The sequence below is a fragment of the Monopterus albus genome, unplaced genomic scaffold (genome assembly GCF_001952655.1).
Source record: "Monopterus albus unplaced genomic scaffold, M_albus_1.0 scaffold51.1, whole genome shotgun sequence".
Taxonomy (NCBI): Eukaryota; Metazoa; Chordata; class Actinopteri; order Synbranchiformes; family Synbranchidae; genus Monopterus; species Monopterus albus.
The window spans coordinates 1,980,005-2,000,319 of NW_018127931.1; the positions used below are offsets into that span (position 1 = coordinate 1,980,005).

Below are 20,315 nucleotides of genomic sequence, written 5' to 3' on the forward strand. Positions count from 1 at the left end.
GGGAACTGCCCAAGTCGAAATGACATGTTAAAAATATGGGTTAATGGTTTGCATATCCCCTCAATTACCCATTTAACAGTTGTCATAGTGATACCATCACTATCACTAGATGTTTTGTTACCACATTTATTCACTATCTCTATAATTTCCTTTTCAACTATGGGCTTCAAAAACATAGAACTCATGTTCCTTTCGATTGTATTATTATTTATAGTGACGGATGTATCATCTGTACAAATGCTTCTTGCTAAACCAGGACCAACATTCACAAAGAACCTATTAAACAAATCACTTGCCTCATTCTGTACGTGGGTCATACTTGTTGTTGGTTCCTGCTAACACACATTCATCAGACCATTTTTGATGGGAATGGTAACTAGGCTGAAAACCTTGACACGACCCTACAAAAAGCCCTTTGAACTTTCAAAACCTTTTAGATTAAACATAATAGGACATCATGTTCCCCAAGAATATAACAGAACACAACTAAAAGTAATTTGTCTTTTGTTTGTTTAATTAAAGACCTTCATAGAAATAAATGGGCTATAAGTTACACTGTAGCGCACAAATTACCCTAGCTCATAAATTTCTACCTATAGATCTCTTCCAGACACTTTGTGTTGCGTATTGACTAAAAACACACAAAACTTCATGATGTGGGAAATTAACTAATAAATGTTTCGTAACTACAAAGACATGAATTTGACAGATGTTTTTGATGGATTATTTGCTGGTACATACTTTGTTTCTTTCCTGTGGGTGTCAGGTGATTGACAGTAAGAAAACGCAAAACACAAAGCTATATGAAAACACAGCTTAAGCACAAAGAATCCACAATTAAACAGAGTAATGTACATTACCAAGCCAAAATTGGTACTTTGTGTTTACTGTGATGGATCAGCTCAGTGAGGCGATTTTCTTTTTCTTTTAAGAATCTGTGGTGAAACTGTGTGACACTGAGCACCAACAAACCTCTCATTAGGTCTGCTGCCAGCATTTCCTCACTCCCTCACTCTGACAGAGAGGGCGAGCGGCAGAGCATGCCAGGTGATGAACGACACAGCTGCTCCCAATCATCTCATCAACCAGAAGCCACATAACTTGAGCGCTAGCATCTTCCCGTTGCCAGTCTGTTTGTGCTTACTGAACATTTGTGGTCCGGCTACCTAGCCTATCTTCGTTCTTACTTGTTCTCGTACAAACAATCCCAGCACTTGTCCACTCACCTGTGAGTTTCCTTGTCTTTTCCTGACTCCAGCATTACTTCACTCTCCACTGCTATTGTGAGTGACTTCAACCCCAGCATGCTTCCCTCACCTGTGAGTTTCCTCGCCATGACTTGACTCTAGCATTGCTCTGCTCTCCAACACTGCTGTGAGAGGCCCTCCTGGCTCCTGCTTCTACTCCCTGGCCAAGCCTGTGAATTGCCTCATCCCCAGCTCCACCCGGCCAGCCTGCCTCGTCCCCAGTTCCACCCGGCCAGCCCGCCTCGTCTCCAGCTCCACCTGGCAAGCCCGCCAACATCCAGCACCAGATAACTGGTAGCATTACAAGCATTCTCCTGCTAAACTCACCCCATCTTACCTACACACTGATCAATAAACTTTGTCTTCTCACCCAGAATCTGAGTTCTGCTTCTTGAGTCTGCACTTACTGGTAGAATGGGCCTTCCAGTGCTTTAACACTCCTGATCAAGAGTGATTCATGGTAGTGTATCTCCACATATGGCAGCTGTGTGTAGCTACTGCTAGGATTGATGTAAAGTAGAACAAAATATTGCTTTTATGTCACCATTCAATTGCCCACTCTTATTTGATTTTATCTCTTCTGGGTCAGTAGAGCCTACTGGCCTTTGTCATCATTGCCAGCATTGTAATCAATGCATGGTAACAGTTGTGGTACACTCATGGATAAAAACACAATGTTTCACACTGAACTCAAACACCAGTCATATGTGGAACAGTTCTGTGTTTGACCCATTCCTCCACCCCAACCTCCTTTTGATGTGGACTTCATCATATCATATACTGTACTACATCACTCACTTTCTTCCTTTGCTTGTGTCAGTACTATTATGGTTCCTAGAGGTCCCATTAATTGCAGTTCATATCAATGATAAGCGCCCACTGAGCTGTCTAGTAGGTGAAGTTGGGCCTTATTGAGTCATATGGTCCCAACAACAAGAGATAATGGGCCATTAAATGACATAGCAACATTCAATTCAGCTGTCATCTTAGAGGCTAGAGGCAACCATTGCTTTATGACGGACAGTGGCAGTATGTTAACCTGCCCAAATAATAATGGTTCCAGAAGACAAAGTGGGTCTTAACAGAAACCACATTGGTGGCTGCCACCTCAACTTTTATCTCTGATTAAACTGTAAGAATCTTTGTGTTGGACACCCTATTGGACATAGGCCTTATGTTCCAGCTTTTCCCTCTGATTAAGCCCTCCCTCAGATTTATTGGCCATGGGAAATAATGGGAAACACAGCGAATGTAGAAGTTTTAGCCCATTACTCATGGCTTTTATTGGCAACGGCTCTGTCTGGCACAGAGCCAGTGACCTGCACAGAGGACAAAGCAAGTATCGCCTCTCCGGGCTCCTGGCAAGGCAAAGCATAGTGGTGAAAAGGTGGCAGTATAGAGGAGGAGAGTGTAGACATGGCAGCGGTGTAGGTGGGTGGTGTGAGGATAGAGGGGACAGAACTAGTTTAATAATTTATGAGAAAAAAATTTCAAGAGTGTTCCAAAATTCATCACAAAACATTTTTGCTATCCTGTTGTTATATAAAAAAGGGGTTAGAAAAAAATGCAAGCAAATATGTCTAGACAGTATAGTTGGTCACCCAAGGCAGCAGTGTGAAAATGAGCCCCTTTGTACTCTGTGGTAAAACTAAAGATTGGAGACAACAGTGTGATATAAAATACTAACGCACATATATTTACTTATACACTTCAACATGTCATGCAATTATACAAGTAGCACAAAATTACACTGGTTGGTTCCTGGAGACCCTGGTCCTCTTTAACACATATTTACCTTGTTTGATCAGCTTGATATATCATGACCTTTATAAGAATTGCTTAGAAACATCACTTTGAACTAATATCAGAGGTCTGAATCTCTTGGGCCCTGACTGACCACAAACATAAGTAGTATCACTAATTAGTGAAAGACTTTTTTCCAAAATAAAACTAAATATGTACTGTAAAGTCTTTCTTCATGAACAGCCAAAATAATATTTTCTTATTTGGTATAGTCACAATGCTTTATGGTATATAGTCTTTTCTATTTGTTGGATTTAAATAAACTTTTTTTTTTCTTTTTTTTTTTTTACATATTTAAAGGGGTAGTCCAGTTTATTATTACTCTGAGTGCTATCCACGCTGTTATGGTACAATAATAATAATGTGGCCTCTGAAAAAATAACCCTGATGATGTCAACAAAGAAGGGCACATTTAAATGGTGGATGGGGTCTAATAAAATGATGCAGATGAGTAGAATTATGGGGAACATAGGATGCAGTATCTTTTGAAGCTAAAGTTTTTTATAATGAGGAAATGTTAATTTGTCACAAAAATGCATACAATTTCAGCGCACACCAGAAATTTTAAGTAATCTTCTTTATTTAATGTTCTCACACAAATTAACTACAAATTTGCAAGCAAGGTGTTTTGCACTATGTCTTCTTAAGGCATCCTACTTTAAAGAGCCCATGGCATGCTCATTTTGCTCATTTCTAGCCATTTAATGTTTAATTTGAGGTACCTCTAGATTAGCTTTGCACACACCATAACTCCATATAGTCTAATTATTTCAGAATGATAAAACCAGAGAGGCTCCTGAAAACAAGAGGATAGTTTTGTTAGGGTTTAGTCTGAGATAGGACTCAAAAATGCCAACCCAGGTGCTAGTTAAAAAAAAGGAGGTTTAATGGGACAAAAACACAAAGTAACAACATAACAAGGGCAATGTACATATATAAGCAAAGTAGGGCAGAGATGGTGGAGGAGACCGGGATGACCAGGGGAAAAGACAGGCTAACAGCAAAAAAAACAGGAGTCGGAGGAACAGGACGGACAGGGGAACAGACAAGCTAACCAAGGGGACAGGTGGACGAAAAGGGAAATCCACAGCACAGGAACTGTCAACGTGGACTAACAAAAAGAACGTCTAGCTAACCACATGGAAAAAAAAACAAACAAACTCAGAGATCCACAACACAGGAACTGTCAGCGTGGACGTATAACACTAAACATATTACCAATGTACAAAATGCGATCACAGCACAGGAACTGTCAGCGTGGAAAACAAAATGACATACAAATACATACCACGACTATAGGCCTGTTATGGGGTATGCACGTTAATGATCCAGCGGAGCGTCCGCCAGAGGTGTAAATAAGGTAGGAGGGTGATTACAGTAATGTGCCCCAGCTGTGCGCGACAACCCACAAGTCACTAATTACAAAAAGCAGCACCGCTGAGGCGCTGATCCTGCAAAAAGAGCGAGCAGGAGAGAGAAAGGCAGAAAAGAGGCAGGTCGCGCTGAGTGGACCTGACAAGTTTTTGAATACATACAATTCCTGTTGCCAGTGTTGTGATGAACATGGACAGCATGATGAACCACAGCATTAATTTGAATTTCTCCTCTATAGATAGGTAAACAATGGCATATGTACAGATGAAAAGAGATGTGTAACACTCTAAACAAAGTGGGTAATTGAGAAACCCCATATTTTAACTGCCATAATGCAGACATAGTAACTTACCCAGCCTTACAACAATTCTCTCTAACATTACAGAAACAACGCATTAACAGACATGCAACATGTTTTTCTTTTTTTTTTAAACTTACCACTAAGTTCCACCGAGTAGGGGAAACATCATGTCCTTTCAAGTAGCTCCAAGATTGGTAAATCAAACCAGTGATTGCTGTGTCTTCCCCCACATGATCACATACAATCCCAAAATGAATTCTAGCAGGTAGCGCAGCACCGACAATAACAGCATGGATTTTTAGAATCCACTAGTTAACTGTCAGACACACTAGCCTCAAGCACTCAAAACAGCCAGGTACTGTTCTCTGGAGGAATCCAGCACTGATGAGCTGATCATTCACCACCCCGAGGTGCTTCACTGTCCAGGTTAGACCCGGTCAGGTAAAACAGTGAGTCCCTGTACAGAAATATTCCTGGACATGCAATAACCTCAGGCCCTGTAATTTTCTCCACATCCTCTGGTCACAGTACAAGCAGCAGGAGGTGTATATCCAGGCACAGTCGAAAAATTCTGCTTTTACAATGGCACTGGTGGATGTCTTTTTTTTTAAATAAGCTTTATTTGAAAGTATACATAACAAACAAGGCAATATAACAGTTTGCTAATATGGTGGGGGCACCTGTGGATGTCAGGCAAGCTCACATGAGCATGCACCAGCCTGGGTTAAGGTTAGGTGATAATTCACCGTTGTAACACTGTAGATAAGTCAAAAAACAAGGAAAAGCATGCCATGGGCACTTTAACCTGTTGTATATTAGAGGAGCAGAATTCCAGCAACATTCACCCTGTTTTCTGTTACTGTATGGGTGTGCTCCTTCCAGAAGATGTTCCAGGATGAGTTGGGCTTGTTGCTCGCTTGTTTGCTGTAGTGTACTTAAGAGTGAAGCCAATTATGATCCACACATTCCTATGTTATAAATAGCTTAGCAGAAAAGTCTAATTATTGTAGGTGTAGAAGCAGTGAAGCTAAATTCTTTTCATGATTTATATATTTCCTCACAGTTGCACAAAGTGCTATTGCCACCTTAAATTGGTGTTACAAAATTATCTTCCAAATTTATAAACACAGTTTGGGTGTTTTGTCAGTATTTTACAGGTTCAAGTGCAGCAGTTGAGATGTCAGGACCAGGTACACAAAGTTGACAACCTTGTGAATAGTTCTAATTGACTCCTCTGGCATATCTGTTGTATTATATTTAATTTGCAGCTATTTCAGTGAGTATGGGCTCTTTCGATGATAATGTTAGACATGCACACACACCCACACAGCCACAAGCACACACCCACAGTCTTCCCACCCCAAATTCTTGCAGAGGTCAAGTCTTTGCTTACCATGCAGTAGATGGATGGAATTGATCACAGCATTAGAGAGAAGGCAGGGAGGTGGAGAAAAAGTGCCCCCCCACAAACAAACACACATACAAACAGAGGCATAAACAATAAAAGTGTGCACACACTCACACCGTCTGGCATGTATGCCAGCCAACAGAGACTGTTATCAGCTAATTAGTGATAGTAGCTGCAGGGGCCAACCTTATTGACACTGCAGTGACAGTTTTCTGGTTTGAGTGGCACTGTCAGTTGGCCAACCATGCCATACTGATTCAGTTATAAATACACAGACGATAGGATAAAACTCATAAATACCCTAAGGAGGAAATGCTGTGCTTTCAGATGCTGTGATCACTTGAGCAGCCATATGGGTTATGGTGTGCAAACTGACAAGCTGTTTCCAAATCACCGATGGACGTACTGGCTTAATATATAAATGAATGCAGGAAAAAGTTTCATTTCTTACTGAACCCCACATCACATGAGACTTAAAGAGTGTACTTGTGCAGTATATATAAAACACACAATAGCTGTGTTGGAGCTTGGGGGCTGAGTGGGGATTACACAAGAATGCATTCACTCACAAGATCCTGATGTCCTTTTACTTCACACTGCGAACAGAGCAAACAAAGCTTTTTAAGAATTTGCAACAGCATCAATTCTTTGTTTATAATATGATGAAATGTTAAACTAATGTGCAATAGGCTTCAGTGGGCAATGAATATTCTTGAAAAACAAGCCTTAGGCTAGGCTACCAAGAGCCTATTGCTTGTTTCAATAACCACAAGGCTTAGATAATATGGAGGTGCAGAACTTCCTCATTACACTGTGCAGGAAATCCACCTACAATGCACAGTTTTTATTACTTTTCAGCCAGAAGTAGGTCTGTATGCCACAGTTTTTATATTTAGCCTATTAACATTTAACACAAGATACTCTGCTTTCTAAGTTTGACTTAATTTGCTTTGGGATGATGATTACCTGCAACCCACGGTTGACTCACTGTTTATCAGTGGAAACATCCTATTATAGCATCACTATCTCATGACTTGTAGCTGGAGGAGATTATTTGGGGGAGTTGTGACGTAACCTGGAGCTAAGCAGAGGGGACAAAAAGTCCATCTGCTATGAAGAACACACAGGGATGGGGAGAAATGTGTCGACATTGTGTCTGCAAGTCTTTCCATCTTTATGGATTTTCTTATATAGGAGAACAAAGCTGACAGAAAGCATTTAGGCAGCCAGGTCTTTGTTCGGTTCCCTATTTTATTTGCCTTTAAAACGCCTCTGATTTAGGAAAATGTGTTCAAAAGCTGCAGTATGACACATAAGGCACCAAGAGATGGACAGTTTATGAAACTGGCTATTGCATTGGGGTGGGGGTGGTCAGGGAGGGAGAGGGAAAGTGAGGGGCCGTCGGAGCAAAATAGTGAAGAACTGGGGAAGAGAGAGAGGGCGCGCAGAGAGAGGGAGTGAAAACGAGAGCTGCAAGGAGACTTGGTTGGTAGTGTTTGCCTCTCCCAGCAGTGGGAGAGATGTGAGTAACATGCAAGCGTATAGCGGTGATCATAGTCTGCGCATCGCATCGCCGTGAACCGCCGTGCGCATTCGAAGACGGAGACAAACCGAGAGGTGCAGCTCACACAGCCGAACCTCTCGGGAGCGAGACTCCGGTGAAACCGAAGAAAGACTCTTGAAGAAGTGTGGAAAGATGTCAGCCCTTCAGCGGTGATTGGGGGTTAATCGCCCCTTCCTGGGAGCCAAGCGTACATATTTTATGTTGTTTTTTTATGGATCCCAGCCCTCTTTGTCACACCTAAACTGGACTATCAAATGAAGATTTTACATGAACAGGGTGAATGCTGAATTACACAACAGAATATGAGTCTGTGCGCGCCTGTGAGCTGAGCTGGAGTGTCTCTATCCCGCTGCAAGGCTGTCTCGGTCCGCCACCAACCTTCACGCTCCAGGATGCAGCTGCTCAGAGTTGCGTGGGCACTGACCGGAGCAGCAATCTGCTGCTTTCTCGTTCTCCTTATTTACTCCCGCCTGCTCAAAGAAGGTAAATAGTTAGAACTCCAAAATGTACCTCTCACTTGAATTATGTTTCAGGGTGACACAATCTTCCTTTTACTTTGTTTTCAGTAATTCCAGTGCAGAGTGTATGCGCACAATCATAAGCAAATTTCGACTTTTTCTTTTGGTAGTACTTAGATAAAATCCAATATAAACGACACTAAAACACATCGTTTGCATGGCGCACAGATTGTACAGCTCAGCTTTGATTTTCCTCACCTGCATGTTTGCTCATCAACAAGTCATTCGCCTGGGGACAATCGATTGATCCGTTTTGTATGAGATAAACTCAAAAAATAGTTATATTAAAATAGTAAATTCAGGGTATGTATAGAACACAGATTTGTTGTAAATGTTTTCAATAGATGGCACTATAGTCTGGTTTTAGGGTAACATTGAGGTCAAGTGGTTCTAATGTCGTTACTTTTTATTGTGTTTTCTGCCCCCTTCTATTTAAAACGGAGATAGATTTCAATCCCCATTATCATTCACACACCTCCAAACGAACCTCAACGGTTCAGAACACGGTCCACAATGGCTGTGTAATCATTGCCATTGCTATGGTAGGCACAGCCTGCAGACACAGCTGCACCGAGGCAAGCGCTTCAGTTTTGGGGGTAATAAATTAAGTTTCATTTGCTGACATTGAGTTGAATGAATGACGTGTGATTTAATGAGTCTAGCAATCATTAGAAACGAAATATGTCAAAACTTAACTGATGTTTTAGTGAGGCAGATTATTCCTTGTAAAGAGTCATTAATTCCACCTACAATGTAGCATAATAAATACAAGTCAAACCTGTCTCTGGGGAGATCTTCACATAAAGGTTGAGTACACTTACTGCTCAAACTCCTTATGAAAGTCAAATGTTGTAACCTAGGGAATTACTCTACTGAATGAACCTGGGACTAAAAGAACACTTAATATTCCCTTTATTCATGTATACCCCGGGGCAAGCTGAGTATGTTTGGCACTTCAGAACAGCCATGTGTTTTCTTTGTGCTGTTCTTTTGAGAAGCATGGCTTGGAATGGCCTGCTATTCCCTCCATGCCTCCAGCCCTGGGCAACTATTCAGGTCAAGCAGTGGCAAACACACTCTCCTCACTGTGATGAGTCCATGACTACTGCAGGGTAGGAGACTGTCCAGCCATACTGAAAGGAGAGAGAGAGAGAGAGAGAGAGAGAGAGAGAGAGAGAGAGAGAGAGAGAGAGAGAGAGAGAGAGAAAGCTAGTATGTCAGCCAAAATATGAAACATGGGAAGTTCAGGATTTTGTACTGGCACATGTCCCAAAGCCTTGCTTTAGAGTTTTAATTTACTGTGGCATGCTAGCTTCTTTTCACATAGGTCAAAAAGAGGATTGTATGGCCACCTAACAGCACACAAACAGTGCTGCTGATGGCTATGTTAATGCAAGGGACTCGCATTAGATTCAGTCCATCAGCACTGTTGAGATTGTTGACTGGCAAGGCAATATTTTTGACCTTCACTGCTGAGTTGTTTGTCTGTATCATGTTGTGCTTTTACACCAAAGTGTTTTTTCCCCTAAGCCTGCATTTTTTTTTTTTTTTTGCTTTCACACTTAACACCAAATAGCTTTTAATTTTGAGGGAAAGCTGCTGGTCTCTCAGTGGCAAGATGCAGTGTAAGTTCATTATGGTTTATACGGCCCCTGTTGAAGTCTACCAGACAGAGATGGAGGGAGAGAGACACATAAAGGAGAGTTGGGAATGTGCTCACTTTAGGCTACGAGAACAGCCAAGGTCAAAGCGAGCTATAAGGGCTAATAATATGAACTGATAAAATGAATTCAAAGGACTGCATTAGTGACAGTCTTTTGGGGATGAGGATAATTAAAGGCATGCACAAGCCTAAAAAAGAACAGACCCCTTTTAATCTTCTCTCACATACTCCTTCATAAGAGCATATACTGTAAGGGCTGTGCAACACAACCTGCTACAATGTGAATTAGAACAAAAAAAGAAAATGTTGTGTGCTGTCTGTCATGTCACAGATTGATCACCTTTTCTGTGTTTACATGTGAGTGCTATTTGTAGCTTGGGCTGTAAATGGTCTTATACTTGTATAGCAAGTTTCTGTGCATTGCAGCACACTCAAAGCGCTTTCACACTATTTGGGCATTCACACGCCGCTGTCATCACCGGGAGCAACTGGGGGGTTCAGTGTCTTGCTCAAGGACACTTCGACATGTTGACTGGACAAGCCGGGAATCAAACCACTAATCCTCCGGTTAGGAAACGACCCGCTCTACGTCCTGAGCCACAGCCGTCCCCAATTACACAGTGTTAGCTAGCTAGCTAGAGATCCAGGATTGGGATTTTGGCAGTGCTCACAAAGAAGCAAAATGTCACCCCACTGCCAGACCATTAGATATTTTTGGGAGTTGTACACCTCACTGCGTCAGCCCTCTTGTGACATGGGATACATGGACTGAAAAATGAATATGCAGAAAGGAAATGTTTTAAAACATTACCTATAGGGAATGTTGATAAATTTTGCACTATACATTTCTCACATTGTCCACTTCAATAATTCAGGTAATAGAGCAAATCCCTATTTGCTCTTCATTGGCCGAGATATTTGTCATATAGCAATAGAGAGCCTCACGAAATAGTTCTTGGTGTGGGAATCCACTGGTGAGTCCAGGGCAGTCTTTGTAAAATAACGAAGAGTTTCATTCCAAAAACGAGACTGCCCTATGTTACTCACTGATTTGAACGTATTTATAGCAAGCAAATTGAGATGCCCTGTTTGTTACAATTAATGATATGGAGAGCAGCCTCTTGAAAACCTATCAATACAGAAACAAAGCCATTGACTTGTGTGAAAATTAGCACCGGTCAAGATCTGCTGTTAAATAGTGAAAATATGAGAACATCTCCCTCTCACTGAAGAAAATTGTTTTCTTGAGGATGTACAGTAAATCAGGAGGAAATGTCAAGGCCCACAGCTAAACTGAATAATCTTGAACGTTTGATTTGTGTCTGCTTGTTGATTACAGGGCATTATGGCTATAGTGTGATGGCAAAAGCAGTGGATTATCTGGGCCAGTGAACATTTTGTGTAGTGAAATAAAATGTAGTACTTTGCCATCTGTTTTTTGGAACAAACTCATAAGTATCCGAGATAACAGGCCTGAAATTACAAGAAATACCATTTGAGTTAGATTTCAAATAAGGCATCTATATGAAGAGAATCCCCAGTAAATCCCCCTACTAGACTCATTATTAACTGTACCAACTGACTTGTTGACACATTCCCATTTGATAAAAACAGAAATATATTGCTTAAAATGTCTCAATAACAATGAATTGCAGTACTGTTGCATTCTGTGCTGTCTGCATGTCCCAGTGGCTGCTCAACATCCTCTACCACCACTCTGCCTGATGACTATAGTTTCTGATCCTCAGGTAAAACAACACAGCGAGCCATAAGGAGCTAGTGTGTATTCATACACTGCTCCAGGTATCAGGCACCCATAATCTGTTTTCATACGAAGACACCCGTGCTTTGGATTAGAATGGTGGTGTGCAGTGTGGCAGCTCTGCTCGGAGAGGCCTCGGGCAGATTTGGGGCAAGCAGTGGCAAAAATGGTGTGAAGCATATATAGTATGTGGCACATAGAGAAAGGGAAGCCCTGTCACATCTTGAAACAAAATTTGAGGAGTGGCTCCCTATCTCGTAGTTCCTAAGTAGTTTATGTTTTTCACTGTTTCTTGTTTTCCTCAGAAGAAAAACAGGTGGGAAAAAGGAACACATGAAAGTTCTATATTCCCAGGTTGTGCACTTTCACATAATAGCTTGTTTACGCCCTGTGATCGGCAATGCAGTTTGTGAAGGGAGACACTACTATTTACCATCCACAGGAGAGGTCATCAGGTGCACTTTACCTTGAGTGATTCTTGTGGAACAATGCCTAATCAGGTCACCTCTGCAAAGCCCCTATCTCAAAGCTCAGATCTTTGTAAGAAAAATGGCCAGAGCACTCTATAATGTCTCAAATGTGGCATGCCCTTGATTGCTGCCTTCAAGATGTGACCCCTGTAGACCAACAAGCCTGTTTACACGAATGGGTACAACTCTACAACAGTAAATTTATAGCTTGGATGACTTAATGCAGAGGTGTCAAACAGTGGATGGCTGTATAAGATGTTGAAGCACTGCTACACAACTCTTGTTTATACTGACAGTTGTTTTCCTCTTTATACTATGCTATTCCATTTTACTGTTTTTGCCTGTTATTCAGCGTCTTTGTGCCATCGGTAAATGCTGTGTTGATTTCCCATCAAAATATTCATTCAGTTTGTGCAAAAGAAGAATACTGAATTCACTTTAGGGACAGTCATTAAAAGGCGAGAGTTGGTAGCTAGCCATTCCCTGCATCTACAAGATGTAGACTGTTTAATTACAGCCAAGGCCAGAGTGAACTGCCGAATGAGCTCTGACTTGAATATGACTTACAGCAGCAGAGGTGTAGCCATAAAGTATTCCTTCCTTTTTAAGCATCTATTATTCATCTGCAGAAAGGAGGGATTTTAGAGAACTCAGCCCCAAAGCACAGCTTGAGGCTCAAGTGACATAAAGATAATATGTGTGTACTTAATGCTGCAGTAATACTCCTTTAGCATACAGAAGTAATGTCACAATCATTGTGTTTTTCTTGGCAAATCCTTGGCAATGTCAAATCCCTCACAGCACTGGCACACATAGGTAAGCAGAGCATTCCTCCTCATGTAATCTGCTGCAGACCGATTTAAATTGAGCACAATTTGTCTTTAATGGTCAGTATCAGCTGCAATTCAAAAGGGTAATGCACATTAATCAATTGCTTAATTGACTCATTACTTAAAGGGTTTGTTAATTAATTCACTTCGATCACAGTTGTAACAAGAACCTGTGGTGGTTTTTCAAGGTAATCTAAGCCTACTCCAGATGACCCCCTTGTGTTTTGTGTCCAGGGGCACTTTTAATCTGTGTATGTGAAATCCGCAATATTTAGTCATGATACTGTTTTTCACAATTTCTATTGATTGTAGCGCAGTAAAAAGTATGCACAATAGCACCCAATTTTCCTAAAGTCCTATTGATTGCATTTTGGCAGACCACTGGGACTATAAAAATGTAGTGGTTGTAGTAAGACTCGAATGAAAAGCTGGCTGTGAGGATTCTCTCTTGATTTTGTTTTTTTATTGAAGCAGCTCACTGGTCTTTGGAAATGGTGATGTCAGAAAGATATCGAACACACACACACACACACACACACTTCATTCCCGCCCTTCCACCCATGAAGTGTCATCTAAAACTCTCAGAGGCCCCACCAATTCAAGCTTTAAAGGTAGGATTGGCAATCCTGGAAAAACCAGCAGGAGGAAGCTCGACTTTGAAAGTAGCCAACTGAAGAAATCCCACCCTTTTGTTCTGACTTTGCTCCAAAACCTCTCCTCTAAAACACAATGCACATTGCAACATGCACTGCCTGACTACTACTTACAGATTTCAGGAAAATATGCCCCCCCCAAGCAAAACAAAACTGATAAAAACCTGTCCAGCAAATGACACACACCACACATAAAGGTACTGCATCGCCCAGATTGTGACACTCTCCTTCATACCTCAGGGGCAGAGGAGAATCAAACCACACAGTCACAACCTGAACATGACAGAAATGTAATTTTGTGTTATTTTCCATTGATGTTTAGTTTTGGTTTTGTTCAAATTTTAAGTAGGTATGATTTAGACCAGATGCAGAATTTAAATGTAGGATTGTCAATCCTGGAAAAGCCAGCAAGAGGAAGCTCAATTTTGAAAGTAGGCAATGGAAGAAATCCCACCCTTTCATTCTGACTTCTGTTCAAAGCCACTCCTCCAAAACACAATGCGCAATGCAATGTGCACTGCCTGACTACTACTTATAAATTTCATGACAATATCAAATGCCCCCAAACAAAACTGATAATTACCTGTCTAGCAGAAATACCATGGTGTCATTTTTCAGCCACTTTTGCTTTCTCAGTTGTTGCTGTTAATTCTGGTTTTACTTCTTGCAGCAGTCAACTTCTAACTTCTTTTTAGTTGCAACTTTCTCAAATACAGTGTTGCCCACCCAAATATGTGGCCCCAAACCATACTTGGGGACCTCTGGCTCATGGCTAAGCTGCTTTATCCCTGGCTCATAGCTGGTTAACTATATGCTCACATTGCATGCAGGTAGCAACTTCTGGCAACAACAACAACATTGCCTATAAAGCTACTGTATATGTCTTAAAGGGGAAGGCTTGGCCTGTAACAAACAGTCTCTCTTTGCAAATGAAAGCTGCTGTGGTTACCTTTTCTGCCATAGCTCACTAGCTTTAGCTAGCAAAACACAGCAGTAACATCTCTGCCTGCCTGGCCTTGTGGGATATTCTTGGCTTGTACAAGGACAGGGTGTGTGCAAGTAGGAAGTAGGTTGACAGGCAGGTAGACCATCCACTGATCTTGCTTGTGGTGAGTAAAATTATTGGTCAGGCTTATTTCAGCCCTGCGTCTGCCACAAATGATGGATTAGTTTTTTATGTTGTCAGTGCATTAATGTATTCATTGTCATTGGGATGAAAAAATAACCAAGATATGTAAGAAGAGATTAAAAGATAAATTCATGATATGTAACAAGATACATTCAAGATATGTAACAAAAAATGCTTGTGAAAAGAATTGCCAACCCTACCTTTACGACACAGAACTGACATGTAATACAGGTGCTGGTGATAAATTTTGTAACACATTCAGTAAATGGTGCAGCTCAGCAAACTAGTGCAGATTGTTAGACTGTGTTCTTCCTGAATGAAAGATGTGGGAAACTGCATAAAAGATTGAGTGATTTTAATAATCGCAGCTGCATCTTAAATTAAAACCTCATGCAGTAGCTTGGGAATCTGTTCTGGTCAGTACAATGTGCTGTAAAAATTTGTCATGGGAGCGCATGTACACACATACGTAGATGAGATTGAATGAAGGAAGAGAAGCTTTTGGCAGAAGACACACACACACACACACACAGTAAAAGCACAAGTAGAAGGAAGGCCAGTACTTTGAGAGACCCCCAGACATAGGAACAGAGCTTAACCTCTCACACTAAGGTAGCATATTTGAAATACTGTATATTAAAAGCTCCAAACACTGCTTGAGGTTTTTTGGTGGAGATATTCACTCAGTAACTGACTACCATGAACCTGTGAACAAAGTTTCCTGCAGACCTCCCTCTTATGTTATTAATTCAGGACAAGACCCCAAATCATCCCGATCCCATCTTTCCTCTTTGAGGAAGTGTTGCGTTTTGTCTGAAATAACCCATAAAATACATGACACTGGCCACTTATGACCATGTTTGCATTGCACAGTATTTAGCTGACAGTAATTTCCCAAGATAAAATACTCCCTTAACAGAATACGATGTAATGAGTAAATAGCTGACTAATTCATCTTAAGCATTTTCTGATGCAACTGTCTTAAAATTGTCAGTAATTTAATGTTAATTATCAATAATCACTGATTTTCTCGTTAAGAGATTAACCACATTTAAAATAATTGTATTGTAGTTTATGTAATAACCATCATATGTAGCTTTAAACGTCACTACACACAATGTCTAAAACTATTCTGAAATCCATAAGGATAATAATAATGATAATGAAGCTGACTCAATAAAGAGAGAGAGAGAGAATTTAAACTTTTCAGGAGTTTTATATAGATTTTAAAATAGTTACAGCATAGCAGCAAGGAATAAGATAACATATCAGAATCATCCACAATCCTTGTTTGATTAGCTTCCAACTAATTAAATCAACAACTACCATTTTTAATCATCAATCTAAGTGATTATACTGATTGAAGTTATTATAGTTGAGCTCTCAATTGCTGAATAAAAGTCTAATAAAATCTAATAAAGTCTAATATAATCTAATAAAACTAAAAGTCTAATAAAATCTCTCACTGATCACCAACCTCAGTTGGTTCAACTTGATGGTTGTTGAATTTTGAGCAATCATTTGTATCTCGTTGATTCCCTTTCAGCAGGGACTCAAAATTTTCCTTGCTGAATTTTGGAATTTATTGAACAGTTCAAGCATCCATCATTGAGGCTCCAAAACAGTCTTCCGGTCTTCTGAAACTCAGAAAAAACATCAGAAAACAGACCAACAAAGCGACATGCATCCTCTGCTGAATCTGTGGTTAAGTAGAAGAATTTCAACATTGAACTCATGGTTGTGCAGAATGATTCCAAAGTTGCATCCACTCTAGGTAGCTTTCCATCCCTTTCCATCCTCAGCCACAACTGAAATGTCCTCTTGGCTTGCTTCTCTGTAGTTTCTCGGTCTTCTGGAACTCAGAAAAGCAACCGAACAGAGCCTGTTCTTCTCTCTTTTTATCCCCCTCTTCTTACACACATCTCTGCCTGCAGTTCCTCTTTTGTAGGGATGTGTCTGCTAACTTCCCTTATTCACAGAAAAGTAGCTCCTTTCCTTAACTGCAGTATTACTGCTGGTGTGCTGAAGTCTGGTTCATGAGCCATCTTGGGCTTTCTTCTTGGTATAATTCATGATCACCTTTGTTTCCTTCTGTAGGCTTATAGTACTGTCTCCAACTATCACTGCTGTCCAACTCTTGCCTATGACAGAGACAAGCAGGGCTTTTCATCTCTCAACTTGTCAGCTGGTGGAGGAAGCTCTTCTCAGATCAGCATTTTCATTCAAGCAAGAGCGGATTCTTCTGGCAACATGTCCATCATGACAATCTCTCAAAGAGAAGATTGTCCCTCCCCATGGATGATCCAACCCAAGCTTAAGGTGTATTCTTCAAGATATATGATCTCAGAGTGCTGATATAAGGGATCTATGTCAGACCCTTTGTCTGTCTTACTCAGAAGCTGACTCTCCACACTATTGCTTCCATGACCACCAGGGTGCTTGACTGTGATACATCCACACATTCTTGAGGAAATTATGGGTGAGAACTGTACTCACCCTTCTGCAGTTTCAATTTGTGCTTTCCCACTGAGTCAAAGGTAGACATGAGGTCATTCCTCCATTCGATCAATTGTCTTGTCTCTGTTCATCTAGTTGATCAATAGCTACTTAAGAAGTTTGATCTTCTTTGTGCGTGAGATCACAGACATTTGAAAGGCTTTAGAAACAGGGGTTTTCTGTCTTCACAAAAGCTTGACCCTGGAGGCCATTGTCACACAAATGTGGTGTCTGTGATAAGAGGCTTGGTCATGCTTTATGGATCCAGTGTGTTCGAAGTGTTTTTCCATTTCCATCTGACAGAGATGCAGGTTTAATCTGACATTAGGGTGGCTATAGCGCATTAGCTTTTTGTGTCAAAGGGTCAGAATATTACCAATACTACACTGCTCCACCAAAACAAATTGCATGTTACTCTTTAGAAAGCTAATGGAGGCTTTATCGATTTGAACAAGCCAGCCACTTGCTTTGTCTCAGCTGTCAGATTGTGTCTAAAGCAATTTCATAAAGATCATTATTTTCTTTCTTGTGATGTCTTGCAGCTAAACAAGATCTTCCTTCATTCGTTCCTGCCTTTCATACTGCATATTGAGGCAGCTTTTATGGTCCAATTGAAAATGAATTAGAATAGAATGACACATAATGAAAATCACTAAAAAACATTGGCACGTCACATCTCCTTAGCTTGTTGAACCTTTGAATAGATTGCTTGTGGGGTAGCAATTCCTATTCTCTATCACTGTAACACTGTAAGAGAAAATGGGTTTAGCTCACTGTAAAGGACAAGCCATAACATTATGGATCATAATAGGCGATGCCACTCATTTATCTTCTAATGCCATTATAGCGTGCGGAGGGGAAAGGTGCTGACATGGATGTTAGTCAAGCAACAAAGCGAGATAACTCAACACATTTGCTGCACTTATGGTGATTATCACTGACATAACTGAGCTGACAAGCATTACAGTATCAAATTGCTCAAATAACATTATTCAAATGATTGCATGTGCAATCTTGTTTATTCATTTGGATCCCCTTTGTCGTATAAAGTGAAGTATTTTGAATGCAAAATCTGTGATCCATTAAATTCAAGACATGAAACTGGACCCTACTATCACTCCCAAATGGATTGAAGCGTTCTGTACTACACAGACTAAGTGTAAACTCAGTGCAAATTATTTAAATTTTAAGGTAGATCAAACAGGCGAATATATTGAATTGTGCTTTGATGAAAAAACATTTTTTTCTCTTTTAATCTGTGATTATACCTGGGCCTGTATTTATCAGGCATCTCAGAGTAGGAAATCACTCCTAAATGGCCAAAAATTCTCAGAATGGCACACTTTTGGTCCTACCTTTAGGAGTAGAAGTAAGAGCAATTTATCAACATTTCTATCTTAGGAAATCACTCCTTTCTCCACCAAAATATAGGAGAACTTCAGAGGTGTCCTAACTCGTTAGGAGTTGCCAGGAGGTGGCATTCAGCCAGAGATGAGCACAGACACAGGGGGAGGAGAGATGTTTCACTTATAATGACACAGAGCTCATTAAAATATACATTTTGGCCATAAATGGAATAGTTTTTGTGACAGATCTTGTGCAAGATGCAATTCCAGCAACAGAAGGGAGAGCACATGTTGTCTCCACTGTAACTGCAGTCACTGCATCTTTAGGCTACACCTTTTATCAACAAAGCATGTGCAGCAACAGTGATGATTTGAGTCTGTCAAAGCTGATCGTTTTGGTCATTATAAATGAGACTTCGATCGCTCTTACACTGAAGATGCATCGATTCAGTCATTTCCACACCACTCACTGTTAATCATTGAAAAACCAGCTACAAATACACAAATCACTAGACTTGTTGCAGTCAGATGGCACACACATTAAAATCATCGCCACAAGCACCGATGAGAGCGCTTCTGTGAATTGAAAATGTTACCACAGCATTAATACAAATGGTTGTGAACTATGTGATCCTTGATTTACTGGATTTAACGGCCAAATGGATCCACACATGACTCAAGTGACAGTGAAGGCAGACTGAAACTTTTATTTGAAAATAATTATGCTCCCCCTGAATGCACAGCTTTATTAGATATTATATAATTTATTAGATACTAGGTGATTTCGCACAGGTGAGTCACATTATAAATGGCTGTCCAATTAACTTCCAGCCTACTACAGAATTAATAGAGAATTGATATAAAACACATTACTACAGCGTATAATATGATAAACACCTTATTTTCTGTTACCAGCTTCTTGTCTATACACATAAAACCTTCACTTGACTAGTGGTGCTGATATTGGCATTTATTTTCTACTGTATAACTACAAACCCCAAGTGTCAGAAAAACTACAACATGTCACTCAGAACCTTTGCGGCTCTCAGTGTCATAAAACAGTGATGTTGCTCATTTTTAGGAGTAGGATTTCTCCTTGCTGAGAGTAGGATACTTTTTACATAACTTTTAAGTTTCATCGCTATTGCTAGGAGTGATTCTGAGATACAGCACTTGATAAATATGGGCCCTGGCCTTTAAATTTAATTTTGGCTGAGATTTGTGCATCTGGTGCAGCTGTAGAATAGCAGGAGTTTGAGCAGAATCTCCTGTCTAGCATCACTAGGTTAACCCACTCTCCCTCCACAACTGTTAATAGCCCCCCCCCCCCCCCGCCATGCTGCTACATATAGTTTTATACTTATGTTTATAGCTCTGTCTATACAACAGCAGTGAGAGGACAGAAGAAAAAAGCCAGCTATACTGCTTCATCATAATCATTACAGTCCATTCCACATGGGGGACAAGAACTTCATTATTGTACCTGCAGGGACTGTTAAAAACATACTCATGAATACAGAGAGCTTTCTTCTGTGGTGTGTTGTTTCTTTATGGTGCTGCCGCTGCTAGGGTTTTTTTTTAAGTCCACATTATTCACTTAATAGTTATACATATAGGTTACGCACTGTGTACACAATAATTTACAAATCATGTGGATTCACTCCTATGAGTGCTGAAGCAGTCTGGGTTTGTTAGGTGTCTGTTTGCAGAAGTATATATAAGAGAGCACAAAGGTCACAGCTTTTACTAAC

At 40.5% G+C, this 20,315-nt stretch overlaps 1 protein-coding gene across 4 annotated transcripts in view; it reads left to right on the plus strand.

Moving 5' to 3' along the window:
* The window catches only part of tafa5a (TAFA chemokine like family member 5a), a 233,643-nt gene that overhangs the window by 92,885 nt on the left and 120,443 nt on the right, over positions 1-20,315 (plus strand). The window contains exon 1 of one of the 4 annotated variants that reach the window (XM_020601402.1): positions 7,554-8,180. The exons of the other annotated variants lie outside the window; for them this stretch is intronic. Coding sequence (XP_020457058.1) covers positions 8,090-8,180 — 91 coding nt within the window. The 5' untranslated portion in view covers positions 7,554-8,089. Of the gene's footprint in view, positions 1-7,553; positions 8,181-20,315 lie in introns of those variants that run through there. 4 annotated transcript variants of the gene reach the window in all.